This window comes from Pomacea canaliculata, linkage group LG4, assembly GCF_003073045.1.
Source record: "Pomacea canaliculata isolate SZHN2017 linkage group LG4, ASM307304v1, whole genome shotgun sequence".
NCBI classification, from domain to species: domain Eukaryota; kingdom Metazoa; phylum Mollusca; class Gastropoda; order Architaenioglossa; family Ampullariidae; genus Pomacea; species Pomacea canaliculata.
In genome coordinates this window covers 28,242,776-28,269,822 of record NC_037593.1, presented here as the reverse complement: position 1 = coordinate 28,269,822, position 27,047 = coordinate 28,242,776, and the positions used below count along the sequence as shown (strand labels likewise).

At 42.5% G+C, this 27,047-nt stretch overlaps 4 protein-coding genes across 6 annotated transcripts; 1 reads left to right on the top strand and 3 right to left on the bottom strand.

The window, feature by feature from the left end:
- Positions 1–791: 791 nt before the first annotated feature.
- On the top strand, positions 792–13,753 carry LOC112562594. Of its 2 annotated transcripts, none has more exons than XM_025235918.1 (7): positions 792–1,337; positions 3,828–4,029; positions 4,601–4,723; positions 5,304–5,402; positions 5,546–5,770; positions 6,296–6,355; positions 12,982–13,753. In XM_025235918.1, exons 1-7 carry the CDS (start codon positions 1,296–1,298, stop codon positions 13,002–13,004), a joined length of 774 nt encoding a protein of 257 aa, XP_025091703.1. In that variant the 5' UTR covers positions 792–1,295; the 3' UTR covers positions 13,005–13,753. The 2 variants fall into 2 exon arrangements, with proteins under 2 accessions (XP_025091703.1, XP_025091702.1); XM_025235917.1 differs by having other exon boundaries at positions 3,828–4,083.
- On the bottom strand, positions 6,508–12,500 carry LOC112562591. Of its 2 annotated transcripts, none has more exons than XM_025235914.1 (9): positions 11,896–12,500; positions 11,500–11,600; positions 10,867–10,997; positions 10,508–10,674; positions 10,096–10,359; positions 9,121–9,774; positions 8,305–8,460; positions 8,030–8,172; positions 6,508–7,893 (listed from the first exon to the last, which is right to left on the bottom strand). In XM_025235914.1, the coding sequence occupies exons 1-9, from the start codon at positions 12,062–12,064 to the stop codon at positions 7,660–7,662; spliced, it is 2,019 nt and encodes a 672-aa protein (XP_025091699.1). In that variant the 5' UTR covers positions 12,065–12,500; the 3' UTR covers positions 6,508–7,659. The 2 variants fall into 2 exon arrangements, with proteins under 2 accessions (XP_025091699.1, XP_025091700.1); XM_025235915.1 differs by having other exon boundaries at positions 6,509–7,893; positions 10,105–10,359; positions 11,896–12,499.
- Positions 13,754–13,942: 189 nt separating the features above from the next.
- On the bottom strand, positions 13,943–19,339 carry LOC112562592. The gene is made up of 6 exons (XM_025235916.1): positions 19,195–19,339; positions 18,374–18,700; positions 17,366–17,620; positions 16,435–16,707; positions 15,305–15,961; positions 13,943–14,771 (listed from the first exon to the last, which is right to left on the bottom strand). The coding sequence occupies exons 2-6, from the start codon at positions 18,675–18,677 to the stop codon at positions 14,713–14,715; spliced, it is 1,548 nt and encodes a 515-aa protein (XP_025091701.1). The 5' UTR covers positions 18,678–18,700; positions 19,195–19,339; the 3' UTR covers positions 13,943–14,712.
- A 2,146-nt stretch (positions 19,340–21,485) lies between these two features.
- Positions 21,486–25,850, bottom strand: LOC112562364. The gene is made up of 4 exons (XM_025235602.1): positions 25,609–25,850; positions 24,372–24,721; positions 23,840–24,179; positions 21,486–22,880 (listed from the first exon to the last, which is right to left on the bottom strand). Exons 2-4 carry the CDS (start codon positions 24,638–24,640, stop codon positions 22,515–22,517), a joined length of 975 nt encoding a protein of 324 aa, XP_025091387.1. The 5' UTR covers positions 24,641–24,721; positions 25,609–25,850; the 3' UTR covers positions 21,486–22,514.
- Positions 25,851–27,047: the final 1,197 nt, after the last annotated feature.

Sequence of the window (27,047 nt, the reverse complement as noted above, 5' to 3'; positions counted from 1 at the left end):
AGTCAAATCCTCATCGATGCATTGAATAACTTTACAAGTCTTTCCGGCTCACCAATATTCAGACAGGCGAAATTGTTTTCGGGTTTTGTTTTCTCATACCTGGGTTGATTTCTGAGGTTGACTCTTCCAGTTGGGATTTTATTTCCAAAGTCGATCTGTTCCTTTATCTGAGTCGGGCTTGTTCATAATTGGCGTCGGTCGGTGTAGTGAAACATCGAGACACTTGTTTTCTTGATGCCCCTTGTTAAACTTGACAGATCATGGCTGACAATTAGAGCACAACTTTTGAGGGAAGCCATTACCATACTCGCTTGCTTGCTTATTTTATGTCATGTCTTTTAGTCTGTCAGTCTGTCTCACACACACACATGTGTACATATCTACACACAGACCATCCTTTACCCCCAACATCCTCGCCTACCCTTGGGCGAGTGAGGACTAACCCTGGTGGCATGAAGAGAAGAGCGAGTTAAACTTGTTGAACTGAAAGTTACTGAAGGTCTAGAGAACATTCCACTTTTGCAAGGTTTCACAATATAAGCTATATGAATATGTATTTTTTAGAAAAAAAAACAGACATATATTCCCCTAAATTCTAACTACTTGCGTCACCGAACACGGTGGCCAATGAGTGAGCTTTGATCGTATGCTAATGAACTGTCATGAAACCTACTTTTGTGACATCCCAGTAATTGAGACCCTGACCTTTTCTGCCCAAGCTCGATGTTTGCAACCTCTGGAACTAAGCTGAGTATCTTACAATGGCGCAGTTGCCAATAATTTTGCGCTCATGTTGGTCTTTAACCCGTTTTGACGCGCGTGCACGCATCACCTCGCGCTGCAAGTGACTGTGTCCGGCCATGCGTGTCGGGGAGGGTGCACGAACCGCCAGGTGGCCTTTGAAGTTGACTTGGCCTGTTTTCTTGAAAAGAGTGGCTGGAGTACTGGCTAAACTCCACCAAACACTTACCTGCTTTCACCCAAGTCGGCATCTGATTCTGGAGACGTGGACGTGGCAGACTTGACCCCCTGTTGTTGGTTTTGTGGCGGTGTAAACAACAACAGCACGTGCGCTGACTGACTCTTGGGTTACCTGTTGTTACCTGCCGACTCCTGTCCCTGAGTGGGAAGTTTTATTTTAGACAGACTTGTGAGTCGTTACCTGTTTTCACCTGTCAACGTCTGGCGTTGTCAGGAAGAGTGACACTTTTTTTAGACAGACTGGTGAGTTGTTACCTGTCGACGGTTGGTTGCTACCTGTCGTCGCCTGCAAGTGGTCGTGTTATAAACACACGATGTGGACCGGTCGAATCTGTTACATCCTTGCGTTGCTATCGGTGAGCAAACATTGAACACATTTTTGCTGCTCTCCTTCACATTTTTTTTTTGTATTTTTATTTCTTCTTTGCAGTCTTCATCATATTCTTCTTCGTACGTAATTTTCACATCATTCGAATTTTTTAGCAGTTGAAAATTTACTGTGTGCCAGTCTCTCACCATACCATATTTTTTAAAGTTTTTATTTCCCAATGCATACATAAATAATTCAAAATGTAAGCAACATACATATACACAACATAATATACACATAACATAACAGGAATAGCAAATAATAAGGCAATCTATCTGCTACAATATAGGCAAAAGTTTACTAACCTGCCATCTCACCCTACTCTCAGTTATCTGGAGACTACCCCGAGTTACTTTTAAATTCCAAATAATACCGTTATTTAAGAAATTACATGACTGTGCTATTAATAGATGACATAATATTTCTCTTGACTTTAGAAAAGGTTTAAACTTATCCACTGTTGGTATGGATTTCAGGAATCTGCATTTATAATTAAAAATTTTTGCTAGAAGAATAATGAACTTTTGTCAACATTCTAAGTTCTACTAATACCAAATACAACTCTTCTTCATAAATTCCCCTAAATTGTTATGGTTGTGGTTGTGGTTATGTAACATATTCCACAGTTGTACTCACAAGTCTTTACTTACTGAACACTGCCAGGATGGTGTCATTGTCTTGTTACAAAAACACACATTTGTGTTCTTACATATCTCTTTTCTGTGTTTATTTTTCTGTTGCTGTCCACTTATTCCTTTTGTTTATTTCCTGTTGTGTCAAAGTGTTGTCTACACAATGTCTCCTTGATAGGATCCTATGACTCATTTACAATGTTTTTCTTATCAACTTTTTTTTTTTTTTTTTACATAATTACCTACTAGTTCTTTCATTCATTCTTCAACTGGTACCATCTTACGAGCAGTTATGCTTTCATCTTCTAAACCCAGTTCTTAGCCTTTCTTTATCTTTTTCTACTTCTGTCTCTTTTTGTTTCTCTTTTTTTTTCTTTTTCTCTCTCTCTTGTTTCCTCTCAATCGTTAACTTTCTCACATCATGCTGTGTACCCTATAAGAAAGTAGGAATGTCTGAAATTTTTAATTGCTTTTTAATCTATCAATCAATCAATCTTCAGCGAATCCGACATGTAAGTTAAGTATCATGTGGATATACACATATAAATGAATAAAAAATGAAATGTAAGTCTGAACTTAATGTATGAATTTCTCCTCTCACACCTGCAAGGCCTATGACCCCGCAGTAAAAGTGTTCGGTGCATTCAAGATCCGGGCATTTAGCATCAAGTTGTCAGTCATTGCTCACAGCCTCTCAACAACCACTCTAATGTCTATAAATAGCCAGTTTTTTAAAGAGAGGAGGTGACGGAGCTCATCCATAATTTGTTTAAAAATCTTTCTTTCAAAATACGGGAAACTAAAAAAATTGAAATGAAGACGACTGCTTTAGTGATGTGAGCTCATCCAAAATTCCCTTGACAGGAATCGGACATTTTTATAACCTTCCTTGTTGCTTTTAAAAAAATGTAATGTTGTTTAGTTGCTGTAGTAAAACAGGGGCCGCAATCATGAAGCGAGGGTAAGTCGTTGCCCAGGAGTAAACTTGGAACATCAAGAACAAACTCTCTTGTTGCTGTAGTTACAATAGAGTATCCACACACGGCAGGTATTGCAGGATGTTACTTTACCTCAGTGAATCGTTGCCACCTGCTTTATAACTAGGGTCAGAGGAGTAAACTGTTGTCTGCGAAGTCTGGACTAGTTATGGAGACAAGATGGATGCTCTTGAATTTCCCGGGACAACGATGTACCTCAGCTTCATGAATACGGTCCCTGCAAGGTCTGAGCTGTCCCATAAAGTATTGCCTAAAAAAAATTGTGAATTCAAACATAAATCATTCCAGAAGTCTCACGTTCGGAAAATTTTGACAGGATGTTGTTGAAAAAGAGAACAGAGGTTGTCTTGTTATTGGTCATCGTCAATGCCATGTGTCTTGTGTCCTGGCAGAAAGAGATTAAAAAAAAAACCATACCAAACTCTATCCCTCCACAAAAGAAGGAGAGGTATAATACTCCCCCTCCAAAAAAGGGGGAAAAATAGAGAAAGGATAAAAAGAAGTTTTTCTTTTGTCATTCTTTTGGTCTGTGGGAAATGTGCGTGAGCAGATCTGAGTAAGTACTTCGCGAAATGAATGGTTGTATCAAGAGTGAGTACTTTATAATTACTGTATTGTTAATTATTAAACATAAACAGTGAAAACAATAGTCAATGCATCATTTTGTCATTATTAAGTACAAACAATAATTTTAAAAAATGAATGTGCCACTATGACTGGTCTGGAAACACTTCAAACTACAATACTTCTAGACGTGGGAGAGATGGACACAGTTGGTGAGCTCGTGCGCTCACGTGACCCACTCACAGCAGTCACGTGCATCTCTGTCTCTATCTCTGTCTTCAGACCGCCATCCCTGGCGCCGGCAGCATGGAGGAGGGGGCGGGGTTCGTACCTTTCTGGAACGTGTGCGGGGTCCGCAGGCTCTTCAACCGCCGCCTGTGCTGCGGGGATGAGGACTGCAACCCCGGCTTCTGCTGCCAGATGGAGGTGTCACACGCCAGTTTCTCTGTGGAGGGCCATTGCGAGGCACGTGACACAAACACTCGTAAGTTCGCTTCCCACAGAGGAACAGAAATTTCTTTTGCGAGTTTCCGCAAAGGTATGGTCCTCCTCTCCTACACGCTTAGCTTTGTTCTGTTGCTTTTTTAAATAGTGAATTTATCTTTTTCTTTCCTTTTGAACTTTTGTATTGTAATTATTGTAATTGTAATTTTATAATTATATTACACAAGCTTCCACTATCAGGAATAGGTTTATTGCTAGTTTTATTGTTTCTTTTTTCGTCTTCTTCATAAATATCATCATCATTGTCTTCCTTTTTTTCGTCATCATCTTGGTTGCTGCGATATTTAAAATAAATGTAAGGAGAATCTTTATCTGTCGATTTAACAACTCTCTCTCTTTCTCTCTCTCTCTCACACACACACAGAGACAGATGTGTACTTTTAATGAGCTTTACATTATCTTAGAAATAATTTGTCGAATTAAATTTTCTCTCTCTAGCTACTTAGTGACGTCTGATTGGTTGCTTAGCGTTGCGCATTCAGATATCAAATGTTTTGATTGGTCAAATCGGGTCGCACGTCCATCTATCGAAGGGTTTGACTGGCTGACAGGTTTGTGCGTGCGGCGACGTCACTGCCTGTCGGACGCCCAGTGCATGCCGGGAGAGTGTTGTCGCGTGGACTGGTACCACAACAAGCGGGGCGTGTGCAGCGGCTACGGCAAGGAGGGCGACTGTGAGTAAATAGTTTTCCTCCTTGTTTTCATCGTTTCTTCTCTCTGTCCCGTTGTAAACAGTCTTCAAAATCGTTTTCTTTGGTGTGCGATCTGTCTTGGTCGTGGTGCTGCTCTTTATAAATACCCATTATTATTATTATTATTATTATTATTATTATTATTATTATTATTATTATTATTATTATTATTATTATTATTATTATTATTATTATTATTATTAAGCTCTCTCATTGATTTTTTTGTCATTGTTGTTCCTCCTCCTCCTCCTCCTCCTCCTCATCCAATATTTTTAAGTGTAGATAAAAATTTCCAAACAGAATTTTTTTATAATCTGCTTAGGAAATTCGTTATTCTTGTTGTTATTATGACTATCTATCTTCCAGCATCCTAATGTTTATCCTTTGAATGAGATATATTCTTCTCATAATGTTTCGATAGTTTACAGCAGGCACCACAGGCCTCTGGTATCTCACAAACAATAACATCAACACAACTATTTTAGTGCATCCGATTTCTTTTTCAAATAACTTATTTTTAGATCACCTAGTAAGCGATTCCACTTTAAAATTTTCTCTGCAGCCTGCTTCCTGGGGTTCTACCTGCACAAAGTCTTGCCTGTCACCTGTCCCTGTTCGCCTGGGTTACTGTGCATGGCTTCACCGCGAGACAACAAAAAAGGTTAGGTATCAACACAAAAAACACAAACAAACAAACAAGCAAGCAAGCAAACAAACAAGCCACGTGACCCTTCGCCCGTCACGTGACAGCAGCGCGTGACGTTCGCCAGATGCTCACACACCTTTGATGTTTGCCACTCACAGGTTTGTGCAGAGCCGCGAGGACGACGACCACCAACAGGTCGCCGTCGCCATTCTACACAACATTGAAGGCGACGTCAACAGCCGCCGCTACGTCAGCAACAACGACATCACTGACGACGCCAGTCGTCGTCGGCGAGTGCACAAAGGACTCTCAGTGTCTGGACACGACCTTCTTCTGCTGCTTCAGAGCCGTGCAGTGTCGTCTGCGTCCTGCTGCAGGAGATGGTGAGGCTTGTTGTTGTTGTTCTATCTTTTTTTTTTCTTGCTTTCTTTTTGTTTATGTGTTTGATTCTTTATTTTCTGTTTTGTTCTTTCATTTAGTTTGTTTGTTTTTGTTTTGTTCTAGCGTTTTTATTTCTTGTTTGCTTTTTTGTTGCTCTCTCTCGTTTTTCTGTCTTTCTTTGGCCCATAACTTTTTTTCTGTCCTTTTTTTGTGAATTACAGTTTTTCTTTCCTTTCTTTTTTCTCTCTTTTCTTTCTTTTTTTTTCTTTTTTACCTTCCTTCCTGTCTTTCGTGTCACGTATTTGTGAGTTGATCCTTCCATTCCAATATCAGTAGTCGTCTACCTATCTCTAATCATATCTTTGTCTACCTATGTATCCGTTTATCTTTCTATCCCAGGTAAATGTCTGTCTGTCTCTCAGTCATACTATTTTCTGCCAATGTTCCCCGCCATCTGCCTATGTTGTACCTATCTGACAGTGTCTGTGTCTGCATATTGATTGACTGGTTTATTGATTCACCGACAGACTGTGGGGTCGATACCTGCCCTTGCCGAGATTCAGTGTGTTCCAACCCTACAGGGGCAGGTAAGTCAAGCATTGTTGGTGGTACATCAACTTGATGTTGAAGTAGTTATACTTAGCTATTACTGTTTACGTATTACTGTTTACATGTGTGCCTATTTTTCTACTTACCTCCCTCTATGCTTGCTCATATATACTCATATACACTCATATATACTCAATTATAAATAATACACATATTTGTACAGACAGACATTCATAATCCATCTTTTAGTCCTGCCTTTCTTTGCTAACTCTGTACGGAGCCAGTCAACATATAAATGTCAACTGGAAAAAGCAGGCATCGCCAAACGGGTATCGAACAAGCTAAAGCTAGTCCGCGGGGGACCTAACCTCCTCTAACCTCCTCCTCTACTCATTTCTTTTCCCTGGAAAGCTCCTCGAGTGTTGCGCAAGTGCTTTAGAAGTGAATGCATGAGTAAAACGTATTTTAAAAACAACATTTTATTAATTTCCATGAAGTATTTCCAAACAGTTCTAATTATTCTATTTCCACGTACATTTTCACAAATTTCTGCTTCCAATTCGATGACGAATTTCAGTCTTTTAACATTTCCAAACTCGTGATTATGTGTCTTCTGGCAAGAAGGATGTCACCCCTCCAATGATGGAATCAGTGTGTGTGTGCTAGGTTTCTCTAAGAGAGGGACTGTAAATGTTTGAGGACATAACAGAGCGCACAGGCACAATAAACAGGAGTTTATCAGACATTCATGCGTTTATCGTATTTATATACAGACGTAAAAAACTGTACTTACCCATGATACACGCGTCGTTTAACATCGTAAACATACTAACACACGATAAACAGGTATTAGTGCATGCTAGGCGTGTGTTTACAGACTATAAACATGTCTCAAAGCAACACGAACACGTCACGTGTGTACGTACGAAACTCGTGTATGTAGTCACGATGTCTACCCACTAACAATAAATGCATGTTAACTCCTGATAAACACCCCTCTGAGTACGTTGAACGGATTTGTACGCATAATACGCATTTGCTGTCATGATAAACCCATGGTTACACGCAATAAACAAATATTGTCACCTGCCACATGAGTTTTTTGTGCAAAACAAACACGTTGTCATGGAAATTTATGCACAGCAAAGAAATGTTGGCACGGTAAACAAATGTTTACACAACAAAAAATTATGTTTACACGGTGAACGTATGTTTACACCCGGGTTGTGTAGTCAGGTTAAACCCTTCTCCAAGGAGGATAGTAGCGACTTTCTCCTCATCGCACGACAGTGTCCGGTCACGTGACCGAAAGGCCACCAGCAACGTTGAGCGACGAGGACAGTCAGTCATCGTGGAGGACGATGACGATGTAGAGCAGAAGGCCAGCGACGAGTGGAGCGACAGCGAGAGCCGGCATGGAGTGGCCGTTCCTGGTCTGGTCCTCGTCCTCGTTCTCGTCCTTGTTGTGGTCAGGGGAGCGTTCGTCCAACCTGTACATCGTCACGTTGCTGAGGAGGATTTCCCTGTCCGGCATGACGAAGACCTTGTTGGCCACGTGGTAGCCGTCCTTGCGGAACTGTCAACAGATTGTTTACACTATCCCTTGAGTCTTACTTACCCGAAATATACATCAGGGGTTACCCTAGCTGTTTCGTCAGAAAAGCCTATTCTCTTTTCAAGCTCAGGATCTTTCCTCGGAAAACGGTTTTTACCTGAATGGTGTATTTGCCCAACAACAGACGCGAGAATTCCCCGTGCTCGTTTGTCGTCATGACAACCTGTTCGCGACCCAGAACGGTGTAGGACACGTTGATCAAGGGTTCGTCCTTGGTGTTCTTGACTATCCCTCGCACACCTGCAACGGCAGAGCAATCGGTTGTTAGTTCCGTTATTGCGACTCGCGTGATTTTGAAGTATGACCTCTTGAACTGATCTTCCTATTGGCGGAAAAACAGCCAATAAAATGACAGGAGAAAGGGTCACGTGCCGTAGCGCGTAGAGAGGATGAGGGATGTCAAGCCGTCCACGACCTGGTCGAAGACACTGGGATTTAAACCAAAGCCGGTGACATCGCTGGCACAGTATGCGAAGATCGTCATGGGTAGTGTCCCCGCCTTCATGTAGGCGAAGTCCGCCAGGCCACCTGTCCGACATGACATACAAATAATGCCGTTAATTATTTACAGCTCGAAGACTATGGGGCATCTGCCCAGTCCTCTCCCGCAAATAAACAACAAAATAAAATCCAGTTGTTTCTGACTGACAAGGGTACAGGGTAAATAAACAGAGGCGGGTGGCAGAGTAGTAAAGTAAATAAGTTTAGTCTAAAGCTTTCTGATTTTTTTTTTCTTCTTGTTTTTCTTTTATGTTGTGTTCTTGTGTTGTTGTTTTTTTTTTGTATTTGTTGCTATATTTTGTTATTGTTGCTGTTCATTGCCATTTTGTTCATCTTTTTTGTAAGTTTTTATGTCGTTTATTTTTGTTTTCATTTCTTTTTATTTTTTATTTTTGATTAATGTTTTTTCTAGGTTTTTTGGTAGTTGTTTGATTCTGACTTTTTTTGGTTCTTATTGTTTGTTTTTTCTGTTTATTTATTTATTTTTTCTTTTGGTTGTCTTTTATTTTTGGCTTTTTTATTTTTGCTTTGTCTCGTTATTGTTTTTTTGCTTTTGTCCTTGTTCTTGTTCTTTTTCCTCAACCTTTTTTCAAATCCTATTTTGCTAAAAGTGCGACATACCCGATAGTACAGGACACGAAACACTGAAGGGTTTTGTTGGAAACAAGGAGGTGGACTACCGCTCACCTGCCACGTATCTCCAGGTGCGGCCGGTGAAGACGGTGTTGTTCAATGGCAGGCAGACGGTCTTGTCGTCCAGGCTGCACTGCGGGTAGTGTATGGACTGCAAGGCGTCGGAGAACTTGCTGGCGAGGTAGACGAGGTCTTCGTGGTCAGGCGCATAAAAGGGCGGAAGTGGGTGCGTGCGTGTGTCGTTCAAGCACACTTTTACCTCTCCCTCGCTCCCTTCATCCCCTTTTTTCTTTTCTTTCTCTTTTTTCTTTTCTTTATCTTTTCTCTTGTCTTTCTCTTTGTCTCTTTTGGGAGGTCTTCCCCTTCCTGGAGGAGCTCTAGGACTTCGTCTATTCCCATCACCCTCTTCCGAAGCTCCACCACCTCTTTGGAAGCCCACCTCCCGGTCCCCAGGTCCCCAGACCCCACCTCTCGGAAACTCAAGGGATCGCTTCGCTTTTCCGTACGCGCCATCGTCGGGGCTGGTGATGTTGTCAAGGCTTTGGCTCCCGTTGCCATGGCGCCGTGTCATGGCATCGCTTCCATTTTTGTTTCCGTTGAGCGCGTGTTCAGTTCCGGTCGCCGAGTTCCCTGAGCCAGTGAGGTCCTTGTCACGTGACTTTCTCTGTGCCCAGGTCTTTTTGTCTTCGGCAGTTTCAGAGTTGAGGACTGACGGACGTACGACGTGCAAGAGAATGTAGATAGATAATGTCAGAGTTTAATATCAATATGTCAGATATATATATATTTAGACGTGACGTCAGATGTAGTGTCACCTTTAGAGCTAACGTCGATGTTTATTGTTCTACCCAGTGGTATATGTTGCACCACTTTCTGGTCTTTCTGTTCTTTTCATCTCGCAAACCACAGGACATCATGACATGGACTTGAATCTCTCTTCTCACACACTTCTTCTCTCCGTTTTCTCCTTGTCTCTCTCGTTACTCTCTGTCTCTCTCACCCACCTAGCATTCACACACCTGTCCTCACCTGTCTTACCTCGTGGGCCGTCACCATCAGACCCCAAGGAGGTGGACGACCGTCTGGTTCTATTCCTGTCTGCAGGTGTCAGGAACGAGGACTCTAGAATGTTCTGGATAGGGATATCTTGGATAATGGAGCCATCGTATTCGGGTGGAGTATAATCTTCATCGTAGTCTTTGAGCTTTGGGTTAACGGTTTTCTTACTTTCTTTCTCTAGCTCCCTCCTATCGCGAATAACGTGTCCAGCAGCATTGAATGCATAGATATCGGCTGTCCATGGCGAGAAAGAAAATCATTCAATCAATCAATCAATCCATCCATCAAATTCGAATGTTGTCTTACACTCACTCAACACAACACTATCATGACTATATATAGAAAATAATATTTTAAAAATAAAACGATAACACATGCTAACCTGGGTCGCTGAAGAAAGGAATGGCGACACCTCTGCCATAACCACCGAACGCGATTGTCAGGAGGCACCTGGTCTTGATTAACCATTCTGCAGCAATTCGGGAGAACTCCGGCGGTTCAGACTCCAGAAATGTGGGGGGAAACATGTCGAACACACCTTTGAAGTCGCTGGAGGCAGGGAGGGAAGATGAAATCAACACAAACTTTTCTTTAAAACAGAGAGAATATACAAGATAGAGAGGAAACAAAGACAGTAAGTCAAGCAGACAGACAACGACAGGTACAGGTAGGCAGGCAGTCCGGCAAAAGGACAGACAGACGAGCAGACAAGCTAGCAAACAGACAGGCAATAAGACCTACATCTCATCACTCTGGATGCCAATGGTCATCACAGTGTGCAGGGCAAACTGGGTGATAAGCGAGGTGATGAGCTGGTTTTCCTGCTTCGCGAGTTTCCAGACGATTTGCAGCATCAGGTTCCGCGAAAAGCCCTGCACCAGGTCAGAGGTCAAGCATGCATTGAGCCAGCAGCATATTTTAAGTCTTCTTCTTCTCGAGAAAGAGAGAGCCAGCAGCAAAGCAAGTTTCCTATTCGACGAAAGATAAAGTTGTGAGTGACCACTTATCCAGAACTACTGGACAGCCGTGTAATAGAAACTTGCTGATGAAGAAGAAGCAGATGGTGATGATGATGATGGTGATGATGATTTGTTTAAAACAGTCTCCTGGCCAACAGGCAAGCTCACTGCGCTGACAGAATGGATATTACAAGAAAGATGACAAAATAGAAATCAGATAACAGATGGAATATTACAAGCACGATGAACTCAGATGATGAGACGGCGACAGTGATGACATCAAGAAGATTGCTGGATTTATGGCAGGGTTGATGGACGATGATTCAGCTGATGTTCGCAGATGACAGAGGTTGATAGCAGGACTGATGTTAGATGAGGGCTTAACTAGTGGATGTGGTATGGATGATCTCCCCACCTCATTTGGGCTGACTGCTGGAAAGAAGCAGATCTTGGGGACTCCAACCAGCGATCTTTCCCGAGCGTCTTTCGAGAGCACGAGGACAGGGATTTCCAAATCTTCACGGGGATTGGTGACAGAAGTATTAACAAATCATCTCATTTTTTTCCCCTCTCTCCTTTTCTCCCCATTCCAACCCCTCTAAAAACCCGTATGTAGCTATCTAACATTGTAAAACCAGACTCTCACTTATATATCCTGCATCGTAAATCCAGTCTTGGAAGTATAAATTCTAACCAAAAGACTATTCTCTTCCCCTGAGTCAAAAATGATTATAGCTACTAACAACTTTTAAAGTCCATGTTTCACAATGTTTTCATCCAAACTGCAACAGCCTCAAAAAATTTCACCAACCTCCTTCTGTTTTCCCCATATAGTAGTAGTCGATGTGTTTGCTCCTCTGTTTCAAGTCGTCGTATACTTCGGGTAGTCCTGACAGGGGAGGGACCAGTAAATGGGGTTCATCACCTCCACACTGTAGAACTGCGATGCAGAGAAAGGCTGCCAGGCAGGGCCACCACATCCTGCAGTCCCAGCCTCCCAAGAAGTTGTCTTTGTTTTCACCACCGTCTGTTCTTGTGAAGGAGTCCTGGTGATGTTAATCAAAGATGATATAATTTTTTTTTCCCAAACGGGGAAGACTTTGGGGTGTGCGACTTCGCTCTGCAGCACTCTGTCTTCTCTTTCCGTTTCCCTTTCTTTGTTTCTTGCTCCTTGGCTTCTTTGTTGAGCATCAATATAGATGACGTGGTGCTGTTTATCGCGAAGTGTAGGCGCTAGACAAGATTAGTCGCAGATAAATGGAGATATTGAAACCGTTCTCCTTCAGTGCTTCTTTCATCCTTTCCATCATTTTCCCCGCCTGTCTGTGTATTGGTTAGTCCGAGTCTTTGACAGTTGGATTTATAAGCGTGTAGGACAAGAAAGACAAAAGATGAGGATGTGAAAAGCAAGGGAGACTAAGAGAGGGTAATTTATTTGTATTAGCTTGAGTTTGAATCGTGTTTCATTCAAATCAGAAATTGAAGACTATGAGCTAGCACTCGGCATGGTAATTACGAGCTACATCCAGAAATGGTGTTTGCCAGGACCGAGACCTGAACCTCTAGCCTGCGATTCTCACAATCCCGGTGGCAATCGCTTTAATCGCTAATGCACGAGCAGAGTGTGTGCGTGCGTTTGTGTGTGTGTGTGTGTGTGTGTGTGTGTGTGTGTGTGTGTGTGTTGTGTGTGTGTGTGTGTGTGTGTGTTGTTGTATATGTATGTGTATGTGTCAAAAAAATGAGAGAAAAAAAAAGACCGACAGAGACATGTAGACTCTACATATGCTGCTATTATTATTATGTTGCTGACATCAAATCATTTTTTTAAACTTGTAATACCAGGGCATCAAGCAAGGTGGTTGTTCTAGCTCATTCTCTTTGCTTTATTTCTCTGCAGGTCAGTGCCTTGAGTTGTCATGAGAGTTTGCTGATGAACCCAGTGTTGCCGACGAGCTTCGCGATCTCGTACCAAGGTCCAGGCTGATGCTCCCAGGTGTCAATACTTCTTGTACAGGTGTTACCCCGCTAAGCCGTACTTTGTTCACGTGTGTATTTGTTTCTTTATTTGTTTTTGACCCGGAACTCAGTGTGGCTGGCTTCGTTATCTGTCTGACCAGATTCATGTTACTTCATCCCTGCAATCTTCGGATGATGAGTCCAAAAATGTTTAACCCGAGTCTTGCTGACTACACACCTGTTGAGTATCAATGTTTTACAATCTGAAGACGTTTTTCAACGAACTGTTTACTGATTGCTGTTTGAACTTGACTTCGTGCCGAATGAAAGTCCATTTTCTGCTGTCACACCTCATGCCTTGTGTCCAGTCTATGCCACACGTCTTCACGTGCAGTCGGCGCCATCTTGCTGTCGGTTCCTCCCCAATTTCCGTAACTTCAACACTTTGAGTTTGACTTTTACTTCCACAATATAGTCAATGATTGCAAAGTGATTAACTTAAACACTTTTTGAACACGTGCTGCTCATTATTGTAAAAACTGTGGGTCACCCTGTGAACAAAGGGACGACACAATTACTGCCCCGTTTATTTAATTACAATATGGCGGGATGTTCCTGCCACTGAACTCCTTTTTAGTTTTGGTGTTAGTTACGAAAGATCTCATTCTGTTTTGTTCTGGAAGGCATACGGAAAATAAAACTTGTTTATGAGATTTTTAAACCTAAATTATTTCTTGATTATAAACCACATTCCATCAACATTATATATCACATTCCATCAACATAATGTATCGTACTCTCTTACTTCCATGACCTTCCTTTCTCTTTTTCTTTTTGCTCTCTCTCTCATACTGCAGGTCAACGACACCGCTGGAAGCTTATCAATAAACCATCGACAAAGGTTCTAGAACCTACAAGCTTTATTCTACCAATAAGATTTTCAATTTTTTGACAATACTACGATCTGCAATTGTGCATGAAATTTGCCACGCAGTACCACCCACACACCCAACCCCATCCATCTTGTGAATAGTACTTCAAGCATCTCAAAGGTTAGCATGAGACACGTTCCACAGGATGTTCCCAAACAAGAGTTTAAGTGCATACCAAAAAGGTCACATAAAAATGTCTAACACAAACATTTCTTTTACATTGGTAACAAACAAGGAACAAATATTTTATCTTGTTCGCAGTGACAGGCTCGCTGCCGTGTGCACATTCTCTTACACGTGTACATTCAGGTACATGTTTGTGTCCTCACGAGAATTCACTTTAACACCGTTCACGCGTCCAGCAAAATAGATTATCTAAAAATCAAAATAGTACAACTAAATTATATGATAAGTAACGTGCTTAAAAAACAACAACGGCTTAAGACTGATTTGTCACGCATTCGCAGAATGAGACATGAACATTGACGCCTACCTGATGAGAAACTTCTCCCCATCGAACTATTTTTCTCTAAAGCTAGACATTCCAGTGTGTATCCTTACTCTCTGTTCTTTGATATGCTGAGCCATGAATTTATCATTATTTTAAAAGGAGGGCGTTGAGGGAAAGGACTTTGGTCATGGGAGAGAATTCCGTTTTCTTTAATACGTTCTTCTTTGGATAGCTTGCCTCCCTTGGATCAGTTTTTCCTTGGTCTCGTGTTTCATGGGCGAGGGTAGTGTCACTGGAGGTCTTTCTTAACCGACACCTCGTATGATGGAGGGCTTATGGCGGGTTGAGCTGAAATAACAGAGCAGAAATAACATCAGATCTACGTAAGAGAGAGAGAGAGAGGAAGGGGAGGAGATCAAGGAAGAAAGAAGCGATAAAAGAAAATGCCACCAATATTTATTTTTAAACCAATAACTAACACCACAAAACGCTTTACATCTCTCTACTGTTAGGTCTCAGAAATATTCTTCCTAATTAAAACCTGATATACACAGGTTCGATACTCAGTCCTGTAAGACACACGCCTTATGTTTAACACAGGTATTATAATAAAGCTACGAGAAATTTGAACTCTTTTTAAAAAAAGAAAAAAGACTAAAACGACGACTGTCAAATATTTTCTCCAGTTTGTATATATGCTCTCTAATCTTTCAACATAACGATGTTTACTGATTTTACTGCTTCTGCCTTCCTTGTCACAAAATCACATGACTTGCATTCAGGTCACTGAAGCATAAACACGATACATAATGTTTTCCCCTTTCCATGCCTCTTTAAAAACAAAAAAAATATTATTTCACACTTATATGTTCTCTACCTACCTGGGCTGCTTGTGACCTCCGGGGTGTAAGCGGGTGGATGAACAATACCGAAACTCTCAGCTCCTGGGGGTTGTAGTCCGCTCGGCTGTGTGTAATAGCTGGGGTAGGGACCGGGGTACGCAAAGGCTGAACCGTAGGCGCCATTCTGGTACCCGGGGTGCCCATACACAACCGGTCCTTGAGGAATCGGTGCCAGCGGGGCCGGGCCACCTGCTTGCTGTGCACTGGGTGGCGCGCGAGAAACCGTTACCATGACCGGGCCACCCGCTTGATATCCGCACTGTCCATAGAAGGTCGTGACCCTTTCGTTGCCCCCGATCCCGTGAAACACTGCTACGGCGCCACCTGGTGACGACAGCCTGTCGACAAGCTTCCTTCTGACGTCATCCTTTCTGGCGTTGTAGTCTCGGACCATGAAGGGCAAACGGAACAGGTCCACCAGCCAGCCGATGCCAAAGAGGCCAAAGGTCAGAGTGTACACCACCCCCCAGCAGGGTCGACGCAAGTAGTACTGGTGGAAGCCGAGGAGGCCTAGTGGTGGACACCACAGTAGGTACGCGTCGTCCATGTACACAGTCTCAGGGTCCGTCTCTCCACGAGCGGCCTGGTTGGCACGACGGGCGAGGGCCGGGACACGGAACCAGTCAGCGATCCACCCTGCAGACAGATCAAGGATATAAAAGCTGATTTTTAAGTTCCTTTTGAGTTTAGCTCATTCTTTTCGTTCCACGCTACTGTAATTTTCTTTTTGATATATATCTTCAGTAAAACAATTATTAAGTTACTGATAAACTGAACTTCATTTAGTGTAAACAAAAGCAAAAGAAAGGAGAAACTCCCTTCTACTTTAAAAAAAATTGAGAAGAAAGAAACAACGAATAAATGAATGAAAAACTTGAAATAAAAAATTAAAAAGATGGAAAAGGGGAAAGAACAAATAAATAAATAAATAAAAATGTGAAAAAACAAATAAAGGAAGGAAAGAAGTAAGCAAAAAAAAATAATAATAATAAAATGAACAAAATTACACAAAAACAAAAACAAAAAAAAACACACACAAAAAAAAAAAAAAAAAAAAAAAAGAGTGAAGAAATAAATAAAGAAAAAAAGAAAGGAAAATTTCCGCTTACCGATTCCGACAATGCCGAAGGTGCAGAGGTAGAGGAGGCCCCACAGAGGGCGGTTCAGGTAGAAGTGATGAGCCCCGAGCAGACCCGCGGGACTGACGGCCAGGATGTGCGCCGTGCACGAGTGGTACTCACGCTGAGCTGTCTTGTCGTTGGCCATCTTCACGAGGTGCGGCATCCGGAACAGGTCGATGAGCCACCCGAAGCCCAGCAGGCCGAAGGTGAACAGGTAGAGAACGCCGAAGCCGTAGTTCCGCAGGTAAAAGTGGTGCGCACCTGAGGGTTGGAAACATGAGTGAAGTTCCAAAGACAGAAAGTACAGCGCCCTTTCCACTAACCTACCCTGTTCCATCCTTTACTACCACAACGGACCGCATTTATGAAACTAAATGTCCCGTAAAAAAAATGAAGGGTAAGCAGACCCTAGTTATAAAGCAAAGATTCCCCGGGATGAAGTAAAGTACTGAGTGCAGCGTCTACGTAGACAAGAAGTTTCTCTTTGATTTCCCCATCTAAACCATGGGCAACGACTTATCCTCGCTTCATCAACACTGCCCCAGAACTCTGTAAATGGGTTTATCTAGCTGTGGGTCTGATTGTAAGTCTCATCTCATTATCGCGCCACCCGTTATCTCGTTAACTGCCAGTTGCACTTGGTGGCGGAAGGATTCGCTAGTTATGGATGATATATTCCCCCGTTTTCTCTCTACCCTCACCTCTCACCAAATAGTGATTCGATTATACCCCTGTTTTATTGTTTTATTTATATCCTTACGATACGAACGAACACAAACACAAAAAGATAGCAGGATAGATACGCAGGAATACGAGCAGTGGTTCAGTGAGTGAGAGAGTGTGAGCGCGCGGGCGAGAGAGAGAGAGACTTCTGCCAAGAACCTCCAGGTGCATCATCGGTGTGGGTGGCCCACCCTACCTAGAAGGCCGAGAGGAAACCACAACACGTAGGCATCGGCCAGAGTTCTCGGGTCCCGCTCCGCACACGGGTACACGGCGCCGCTCAGCCCTTGCTGCAGTCGCTGCATCCGGGTCTCCGCCAGCTGCACGGCTTTCTCTTTGTTCCTGCGGTTGACCTGCTGCACCAGACACGGCAGCCGAAACATGTCGACGACCCAGCCGCAGCCCATCAGGCCGAGGGTCAGGAAGTACAACACACCAAAGCCAGGACGACCTGCGCATCAGAAAAAATATGTGAAAACCGCGGGATTATGCGTCAAATATACGGAATAGACGCTAGTTGCAGGATTATGCGTTAAATATACGGAAAATACTCTAAATTTTCTGGAAATATCTTCAATGTACGGAAAACAACAAATATTATGCCAAGATAAAGAACTATACGGGGGATACACCAAACTATACGGAAAATATACAAACTATATATATATAGAAATATACAGTACTATAAAATATTGAATGTAGAATATGTACATGTGGAATACATATGATGCACGTGAACTACACAACGCAATAAATCACCGGCACATCAGTTACAGGTGTCGCAAGCGTTAGATGTTTACTACATGCAGATGGCAGCAAAAATAAAAAGGCGAAATACATCTGAAATGGCAGAGGCCCCCTGGGTGTGTGTGGGTGTGTGTTATACATTTGTGACATGATTGAGAGTTACTCTGTAAGACCTATGTGATGTCTGTTGATAGTGTAACTGCATCCATCCATTGTCATGTCTACTTGTTTACAAAGCGCTTATAGTCTGACTTCAATCGCTGTGTAAATAAATCGAAATAAATGTCAATTTTAAATGGTAAACCTCCTCCTCCTCCTCCCCCCCCTTCTCCTCCTCCTCCTCATCATCATCATCGTAATCATCTTATCATCATCATTATTTTTATTGTTTATGGCGTTACTGCTTTTCACAGAATGCCTTTTATTTGAGGCTTACTTACAGCTCTGGAGCACCTACCCAGGTAGAAGTGATGGGCTCCCAGAAAGCCCAGCGGTATGCACAGCAGATAAGCTTCCAGCAGAGACTTTTTATGAGGTTCCAGATAGGGTATCTGCACTGGATTCACTGGAGGAGACGTCGTCGTCGCGGTGGCGGTCGCCGCTGCTGATGGATACATTCCATTTCCAACCTGGCTGCTTCCATAGGTGCCTGGGACAGCTGGAGAGGTGACTCCCACCGTTCTACCCACATTGGTCTGATATTGGGGTGGTGATGCTGTTTGCTGCGGGTAAAAGGTTGCTTCTCTCTCTTTTTCGGTCATTGCACTTGGGGCACTCTCTTGATCTGTGGAAAGTTTTAAAGGAAATCGCAACATTTTTAATAAATTAGCAAAAAAAGTACAGATTTTAAAGGAAGAGATTTAAAAGATGCAAATAATAAAAAATATTATTAAAAATTGATGACAGAAAAGTAGCATCAATGGGTACAGGTTGGGGGGGGGATAAATCCAGACACCAGACGACAAAGCTTCATATAGACAAATAAGAGAAATTGCGAAAAGATAAAAAAAGAAACAAGTTTCTTAGTCCTTCCTTAGTTCTAACTACCTATTGTTGGAATCGCAAATCATGCATGTAAAGCATTTCCTTCTCGCACACGATGAGAAATTACGAGGTCATGACCTGATACCGTTTTGCTTGTTGTCTGGGTTTTGTTGTTCTCTGTCGATTTGTTTGCTTGTCTGTCTTGACACAGTCTTGTCTGTACTCTGAATTAAACATTCTTTTGTCCAAGATAGATCGTGTTTATATATATTTATTACTTTCTATATATATTACCTTCAGTGGCTACACTTGGCTGTGCAGGAGACAGTAGCTAGAATACTGGACCACAAGTTGCTCGGCCACCCCAAGCTACTACTGAGCCATACCTGATAACAACAATGTTTTTCTAGCAGAATTTACTAGCGTCACATGCTCGGCAACTGATTAACATTCCAGTTTGCCACACAGTCCACGTGCAAGCAGGCTTCATTTCCATCTGTGGACTTTATTTTTAGACCTATGCGTCAGTCGGGGGTGATCTTGACTCTCCCTCGTGACAGCCTGTATACTTTTTTTCGATTACATGTACCTGCTCGAGATGAGTTTGAAACCTCGTCTCGTATCTTGTTTCATGTCATAATGAGATTTAATTTCCTACATTTTGTATGCTTAGAGTAAACCAATTACCCTCTCCTCCCCTTCCCCCCAAACCTCACATTACACAATCCACTCTCCTGAGGTGGTCAGTGCACACAAGGCCTTGAAATGTAGGTCGGAAATAGGTGCAAGGGTACCTATAGCAGAGAGAGAGAGAGGATAAGAATTTAACCTACTTTAGTCATGTCTACATGAACTTTACATACACCTGACATAAAGTCTTGTTATCATATCCAGCGGTTATGTCTTTGCATTGAATGAAAACTTCAAAGTTATATATTTTGTAATCCGACCTCAGTGAGTGTTAATTAAATTTATTCGTTTTTGTGTTTTAAAGTGCATTTGGTTAGATTTTGTCGTTTCTGCCATCACTTTTGTTGCTAGGGTCATGGTTGGGTTAGTATACTGAGGTAATCAGACCGGAACATCTTTCAGAAATAGTTGCAAAATAGTATCGAATGATACACGATAAAGGTACACTCTTTTTTTTACACGTCCGTACTTATCTTGACAAGTTTGCCTATATTTATGTCTTCTTTTAGGAGGAAAGCTCACGTGAAATTTGAAGATATTTAGATAGTTTACAGAATATCTCAAAAGCAAAGCTTTTCGGCTGGCACTTACCAACAGGAAGATTTTTAAAAATGATCCCGTTTCCCATCAAACTTTATCTACCGATGTTATCTTTAGATTTTCTTGACATATATTTATATAACTCTGGGAAAAAAAATTCCTTTCACATTGTAACAATAACTGTTCACCAGCTTTTGTTGTGTTTTTATTTTACACCATGTATACACAGAACAAAACAGCCGCCCGCATTGAATAACTGACAATAACCGCTGTTTGGAACGTGTTCTGTTCGAAGACTATTACGTCGTCACGACCCACTGGCGACGTAGTCGGTGGTTGACGATATCGACAACAACTTCCAGGCAGACCCACAGAGAATCATGCCACAATCATGCTGTTGGGGTGAGCAAGATGCACGACAATTAAGTGCAACTGTACGCCGCGTGACTGCATGCAGTTAAGCTGAAGACTACAATGCCAAGATGGCCAGAGGTCGGGAGGTCAACGGCACGTGCGCACTGTACTTGTTCCCATCCCATGTACCCGTCTTTCGCCTTTACCCCGGTTAGTCATTAGAAATATGGGTGGGATGGGAAGGGGGAAGGGTTAGGGGGTTGTACAGTGGGTGAGACTAAGGTCTTGGTGGTGGAGCAGGTCTGGAGATGGTGGACGTCTCAAGTACTTAAGGCACTCGCCAATGGCCATGACTTTACTCTTGTCAGTGCTGGTGTCCATTCCATATGAGTAGATAATATTTTACCACACAACATCAAGTATATGACGGCGGTGTGTAAACAAGGGGGCTGAGGGGGTGGTCCAGTCACAAGATGTCATTGAGAACAGACTTACCTCCAAAGTAAGCTACGCCCTGTATACCCATCGCCAGCAACATTCCTCAGTCCTAAATTCTACCAGCTCCTACATTCTGTCACTTAAAACTCATTGAGGACAAAGAGTAATATTTTTCCCTAGCCATTGTCCCAAATTTTTGAAACTCTTGAGATGAGATTTACAAGACCGCGGGCTATAAAGCCTGTTGATTAGCTTGCTGTTACCTGGTGTTGCAGGTGTGCATATCTGTCACCTGGTGATGTGAATGTACTGAACTGCACAACACACCTGCTGCTGTAGACGTTTAGAACTGTTACCTGATGCTGGGGACATCAAGATCTGTCCACCTAACCTTTTTGAACTGTTACCTGGTGCTGTGGACATCTAGACCTGTCTACCTAACCTTTTAGAACTGTTACCTGGTGCTGTGGACATCAAGACCTGTCCACCTAACCCTGGTCAGCTAGGACTGTGGGTACGAAGCGAGATGTGGGTGGGTGGGTATAAAAGTTTCTACAATTAGAAGCAACACTAAATTACATTGAAAACTCTCGTCACCTGACAACAAAACAACAATTGCACGATTTTACTCCACAAATATTCAATAAGAACACCAAACAAACTGAATATTTAAGTTCTTTTCTCCAAATATTGAAAAAATGTTAAGAATCTGACTACATTGAAATCTCACAGTAATGTTGTAGTGTTTTCACAAACATGAATAAACAAGACGATGCATATTTACATTTGATAAAGGTCTCCACTACCCGGCAGTGTAATCTAACTCCAGGATGTCTGAACAAAGCTGAGGGTGTGAGGGATTTCTTTGGGTAATAGCTAAGTACAGATATGGTTTCTATGACGACACTTCCTAAAAAGGACAGAGAAGCAGTCTTTATACTTCAGAAACAATACTGGGAGAAATATTTGCAATCTTACCGCCATACCTTTTATTTCTGAAAATGTAATACCGCATTTATTTTAGGGGTTGTTTTTAACACTCGATAATGGGTTTTCTGACCTGTACATGACCTGACCTAGCTTTCATCAAGGCGGTTGCACAATCCATATTCAAATAGCTTTGAAAGCCTTTTGCATGTAATCCACCCCGTAAGAAAGTATAATGCAATCGCTTCTGAACAAGAATGCACAATTAATGTGAGAGGATGGAGGAGGTTGTAGGTAGGGGTGGTGGCTGGCAGGGTATGGCTGTAAGGGAGGGACTCACCCCTTCACCCCACTACCTTCACTCAACCGACAGACAGAACAGGGAAACTGGGATTTAAAGTCGGGTGGACGAAATATCGTGGAAAGCCAGTGCTCACCAACCTGGTGTTACGTTTCAGTTTCGAATAAAATAAAGCCTAGTCTTAATTCCTCAAAAATGAATTAAAAAAATTTGTTTGTTTGTTTTTTTTTTGTTGTTTTTTTTTTAAGATGATGTCGTATTTTAGGCACTTGACTGGTTATTTTGACCGAGGCTAGGTACCTTCTACATCCACATTACACAGAGCTAACACGACAGCTAGTATACAGGACACTGCGAGCCTGTGCTACTTGTTCGTGGCACGGTCCTTCTCTTCTGCACCCGCCATGGCAAAGATGGCGGAGTTTTGCATCACGTGATGCATGATGGCCATCTTGTTGCCTCCGCTCTCTGGCTTCCGGTGTCCAGCCATTCCTGGCAGCAAATTTTTCGCTGGGGAGTTCCGACTGTGCCTGGAGAAATGGTAGGCACCCGATGCGTGAGGCGAAAAGGTCAGAGGGGTGGCGCCACCGGTCTCGCTGAAATCTCGCAGAAACTGTGAGTTTGGTGTTTGACTCGGACGTAAATGTGACGATGGCGGCAAAGCTGGTGGCGGGAACACGAAGTGATGGCCATCTCGTGATTTGGAATCTGGTGTTGAAGGAGAGGAACCCTGAGAAAAAAAATTCACAGAGAAATATAATTACCAATTTGTTTTATAGGTTTTCAAGGATACAGATATGCTTGCTAAAATCAATCAACCAGTCTGCCTCTCAGCCAGTCAGTCAACAAATCTCCGTTTCCCTGCTTCGATTTTTGGCATGCCATCAGGCGTCTATATATAGTCGTGGGACCACGAATACAAAACAAGACACAAAGGTGGGAAAATAAAGAAAGGGAAACAAACCAGCCTGCATTCTAAAAATACTTTCCCTTGCATCATGCACAGGTCATCCTAACTTTTGGATTGACCAACTGACCTCGACAATATTTAGATGCAGAGAGAGAGAAAAAAAAAAGAAATATTTAACAGCGTGTTCTTTAAACCTTTTGTTGTCCACCTCTGGAGGGACATGATCAAGAGAGGGATTGATTGTTCCACTGTCGTTGTAACTCATTTAAACCAACATCTTAGTGCTCCAGAATCGGCTCAGCAATTGCAAAAGCATTAATTCGAGCTACGACAGCGTTGGTGGCACGAAAGAAGCTGCCGCTCTTGTCAATAAAGACAGGAAATTGCTTATTGATTTCGTCTTCTGCAAGCATTTCTACCTGTTGTCAACATACTCTTCACCTCAAGCTATTTTTGCTTTTGCATCAAAACAGCACGCGCGCACTTTTAGGTCCATGGTTTTCCCGGTTGTTTATGTTGGAAGCGGATATTTTTAATAGATTTTTTTGTCTACGAAAAGAGGTTTAACTCGATTGCTATCAGGGCAGGGAAATAAAAGTGGTCCACTGTCTCTAAAGTACAGCGCATACAATGCGTAAGCTAACCCTCTTCCTCCGCCGTATTTTTTCTTTCCTCGATAAATCAGATACACACATTTGAGGGGAGAAAAGGATGTTTTCAAACAACAGGCCCAGGCAAGGAATCGAACCGGCGACCTCCAAAAGATAAATTGCACCTACTTGGGACGTTGTGTCCATTGATTTTTGTAGACCAAACCCATGGGTCAGACTTTGCTTTCTGACTGGAGGACTACCAAAGGTCAGGCCAGATGGTATACTTCCGTCCAGACTGCCTCGTCTTTGTCGCGACCCGGCGTCTCTCGTGCTGCTGTGCTCCGCCAGGCCCGGTCCGAACCACGTTCCCATGCTAGTAGATTCGTGGTGAATAGAAAAACGACGACGATGACAAGATGATGGAGACGATGATGATGGGTCGTTCATGTCGTTGGTGCGGGCGTCCGCGGGTCTGATGGTGCTCAGAGTCTGACGGTCCAGTTGCAGCGAGGCTCGCCGTTGGCGACTGAATTGGAAGGAAATATATGTAATTGGAACCAATGTCAGCAAATGATCAAGAACACCCCCAACCCACCATCACATCCACATAACTCATTTGCTCTTCTTAAGCTACTACTACTAATCATCACCATAGTCATCATCGTCGTCGTCGACCCCACCACCAGGCCATCTTAAAATGACAGAAATGTCCACTTACTCATAGCTCACAAATGATGTGTCAGTGAGGATGCCATCCGACTCCAGGCTTTTCTGTTGAGGGAGTCTTGAAGTCCCGAGCCTTCCCTGCGACTTCACGTTGAGTCGCACTTCCTTTTCTTTTTCACAGAGGTGCTGGATGCAACTGTTGCGCTTGGCAACCAGATCTCGCAGTTTGTCTTGCAGACGATGCTCCTCGATCGAATTTTTCTTCCAAGTTTGCACATAGTCCGATCCGTGAACGTGTCCACCTCCTGTCATTTTCTTCATGGTCACCCTGTCTCTACTGGTACCAGTGCCTACATCCGAGGTCGCTTTTTGTGGAGTCACCCAAGATGTCACGACAAAGACCTGTCACAAAACAAAGAAATACCGAAGAATTAAAGAAAAAATTCAAAGAATACCAAAGAAAAAGTTCTGTCAAATACAGATAGCTTTTTATTGAGTTCTTTCACAAGCTGTGTACCAATAACGCCCGTTACTTTTTTGATATGTCAGAACATTTATGTCTGCCACAATGAAGACATAAAGAGAAAAGGCAGTACAAACATGCACAACAGGACATACCTGCGACCGTTAACTTCCCGAAATGTCATTCCAGATTAATCCAATAGAACGTATAGAACATACAACCTTTATAAACACTACCAGCATCTCCAACGGAAAGTGAACATGGAGGAATGAAGTCCGTTTTCAGACGATTAGCTGTTAAAGAATTCGAAAAGTCTTTTCAAATGTGGGCTCTAACTTTTCTTATACATATAGAATGCTTTTCCAGTTTTCGGCAATAGCTTTGAGCTCCTGCATCTCTTTACCCTGCCCTCACCCCGCCCCATCAAGAGCCATTACATCGAGCACAGAAACTCGAGATGATGGGGTTGTTCAGGTATGAACAGCTCCTCTTGATATTCGACAGTCGTTGTGTTTTACGATAAGTCAATTCCACTTATCGTGCACTGTAAATTTAAAATGTGTGTGTGTGTGTTCTCTGATGTGCATATAATATTATTAAAAAATTCTCTTACTCATATTTTCAAGAAAAAACTTAAGAAAACTTAAAAAAATTAAGCATATTAAAGAGAAACTAATTAAAGTAAATAATAACAAAGTGTTTTGGTAAGTGGATATTCATTAAGGTACAGAAATACAGAAACCGCTAAAAAAAATTAAAAAAATTCAAGGGAAAAAGAAAAAGAAGACAAATGTTATCAATGTGAAGAAGATGAATGTAGCGATACCGTCAATGTGTCCACTGTCCTGCCATGAAGCCGTCCATCCAAACACAAGCTCTGTCTGCAGCAAGACTGGCACGATGCTGGACACTCGCCAACGTAAGAGGCTTAATGACCAGCTTCCACAAAACGGAAGTCGCTGGTCTGGGCATGCGCACGTGTGCGATGGTCTGTGTGCGTGAAGATCGATAGGCCTTACGGAGGCCGACAGGTGACAATCATCATCCCTGCACCTGTACACGTGTGTGCGTGTGTGTGTGTGTGTGTGAGAGAGAGAGAGAGAGAGAGAGAAAAAAAAACTACTAAGTATTTTTATGTAGATGAGAGAAACGTATTCAAGCCATTACAATCTTCTCATCACTTATCATCAAAACGAGTAAGACATCACCGACCAGTGCAGTCACCACACCAGTGTAGAATATAAAATGAAGGCACATAATGTGGCTCAACTTGTCATCTAACCACTTCTTATTGCACCCGTATATCCGACACTCAGATGTATGGAACAATTTCTCTCACTTCATGCACATTTCCATTTGTCAAGTCCCATTTTCCTATCCCAGCTTCTTAAAGCTGGATCATATTAGTTGTTCCAAAAACAAGATAGGGTTTGAAAAATCCTACATTTCTTATAGTAGACAAGGATTTTCGATAACGAGGCTGTATCAGCCCGAGGACTTCCTGAGACAATTCAGGCGAGGAGGGCGAGGAGAGCTTTTCAATGGTGTTGATGTGTATTTGGATGTGGCGGGAGTCGAATGCACTCCCATCAGTGCAGTGCTGACTGTGATGTAGATACCCTCTGACAGATCTTCTTTGGCTTTTCTGAGCATTATGGCTAAAGATGGCAAAGAGTGTGGACACGATGACGCGCAGTCTTTCTTAACGCCATTGTCGATGAGGAAGATGTCAGACAAGTGACCGTTGTCCTTTATTTAGTCTTATTGGCCCTCGATCATAGTGCTGCTTCAACAAGGTGAGACCGTCACCGTCTGAATAATCCAAACGGTCACTCGTTCTCTCTCTCTCTCTGATTGGTGTTGACTGCTGGCAACCTTGTGAATAGTGCACTAGTGTGACATAGTTCAGTTATCAGGGATCGTTGATCGCAGGTGCGAAACGTAGCGGATAATTAATTAACGGATGGGATTTTGAGGCTGAAATTTACAGGTTAGTTTTATTTCTCCCATATCTTCTGACGTCTGTAAAAAACCGCAAACCGGTTATAGGTTGGTCTTTAAACCCTGCGGTTTAAACAGCGATGTGACTTAATTGTTCGCGGATTTTTCGGATTCCAATTAATTTTTCGAAGAGCTCTATGTTAAAGTGTTAACTGTTAACGTTGTTACAGAGTTAACTGTTCGCTTATTTGTGAAAAATGTAGATTTACAGATTAGCTCAATCGACCGTAATCTACGATATTTAGTTTTGAAACCTCATCGATT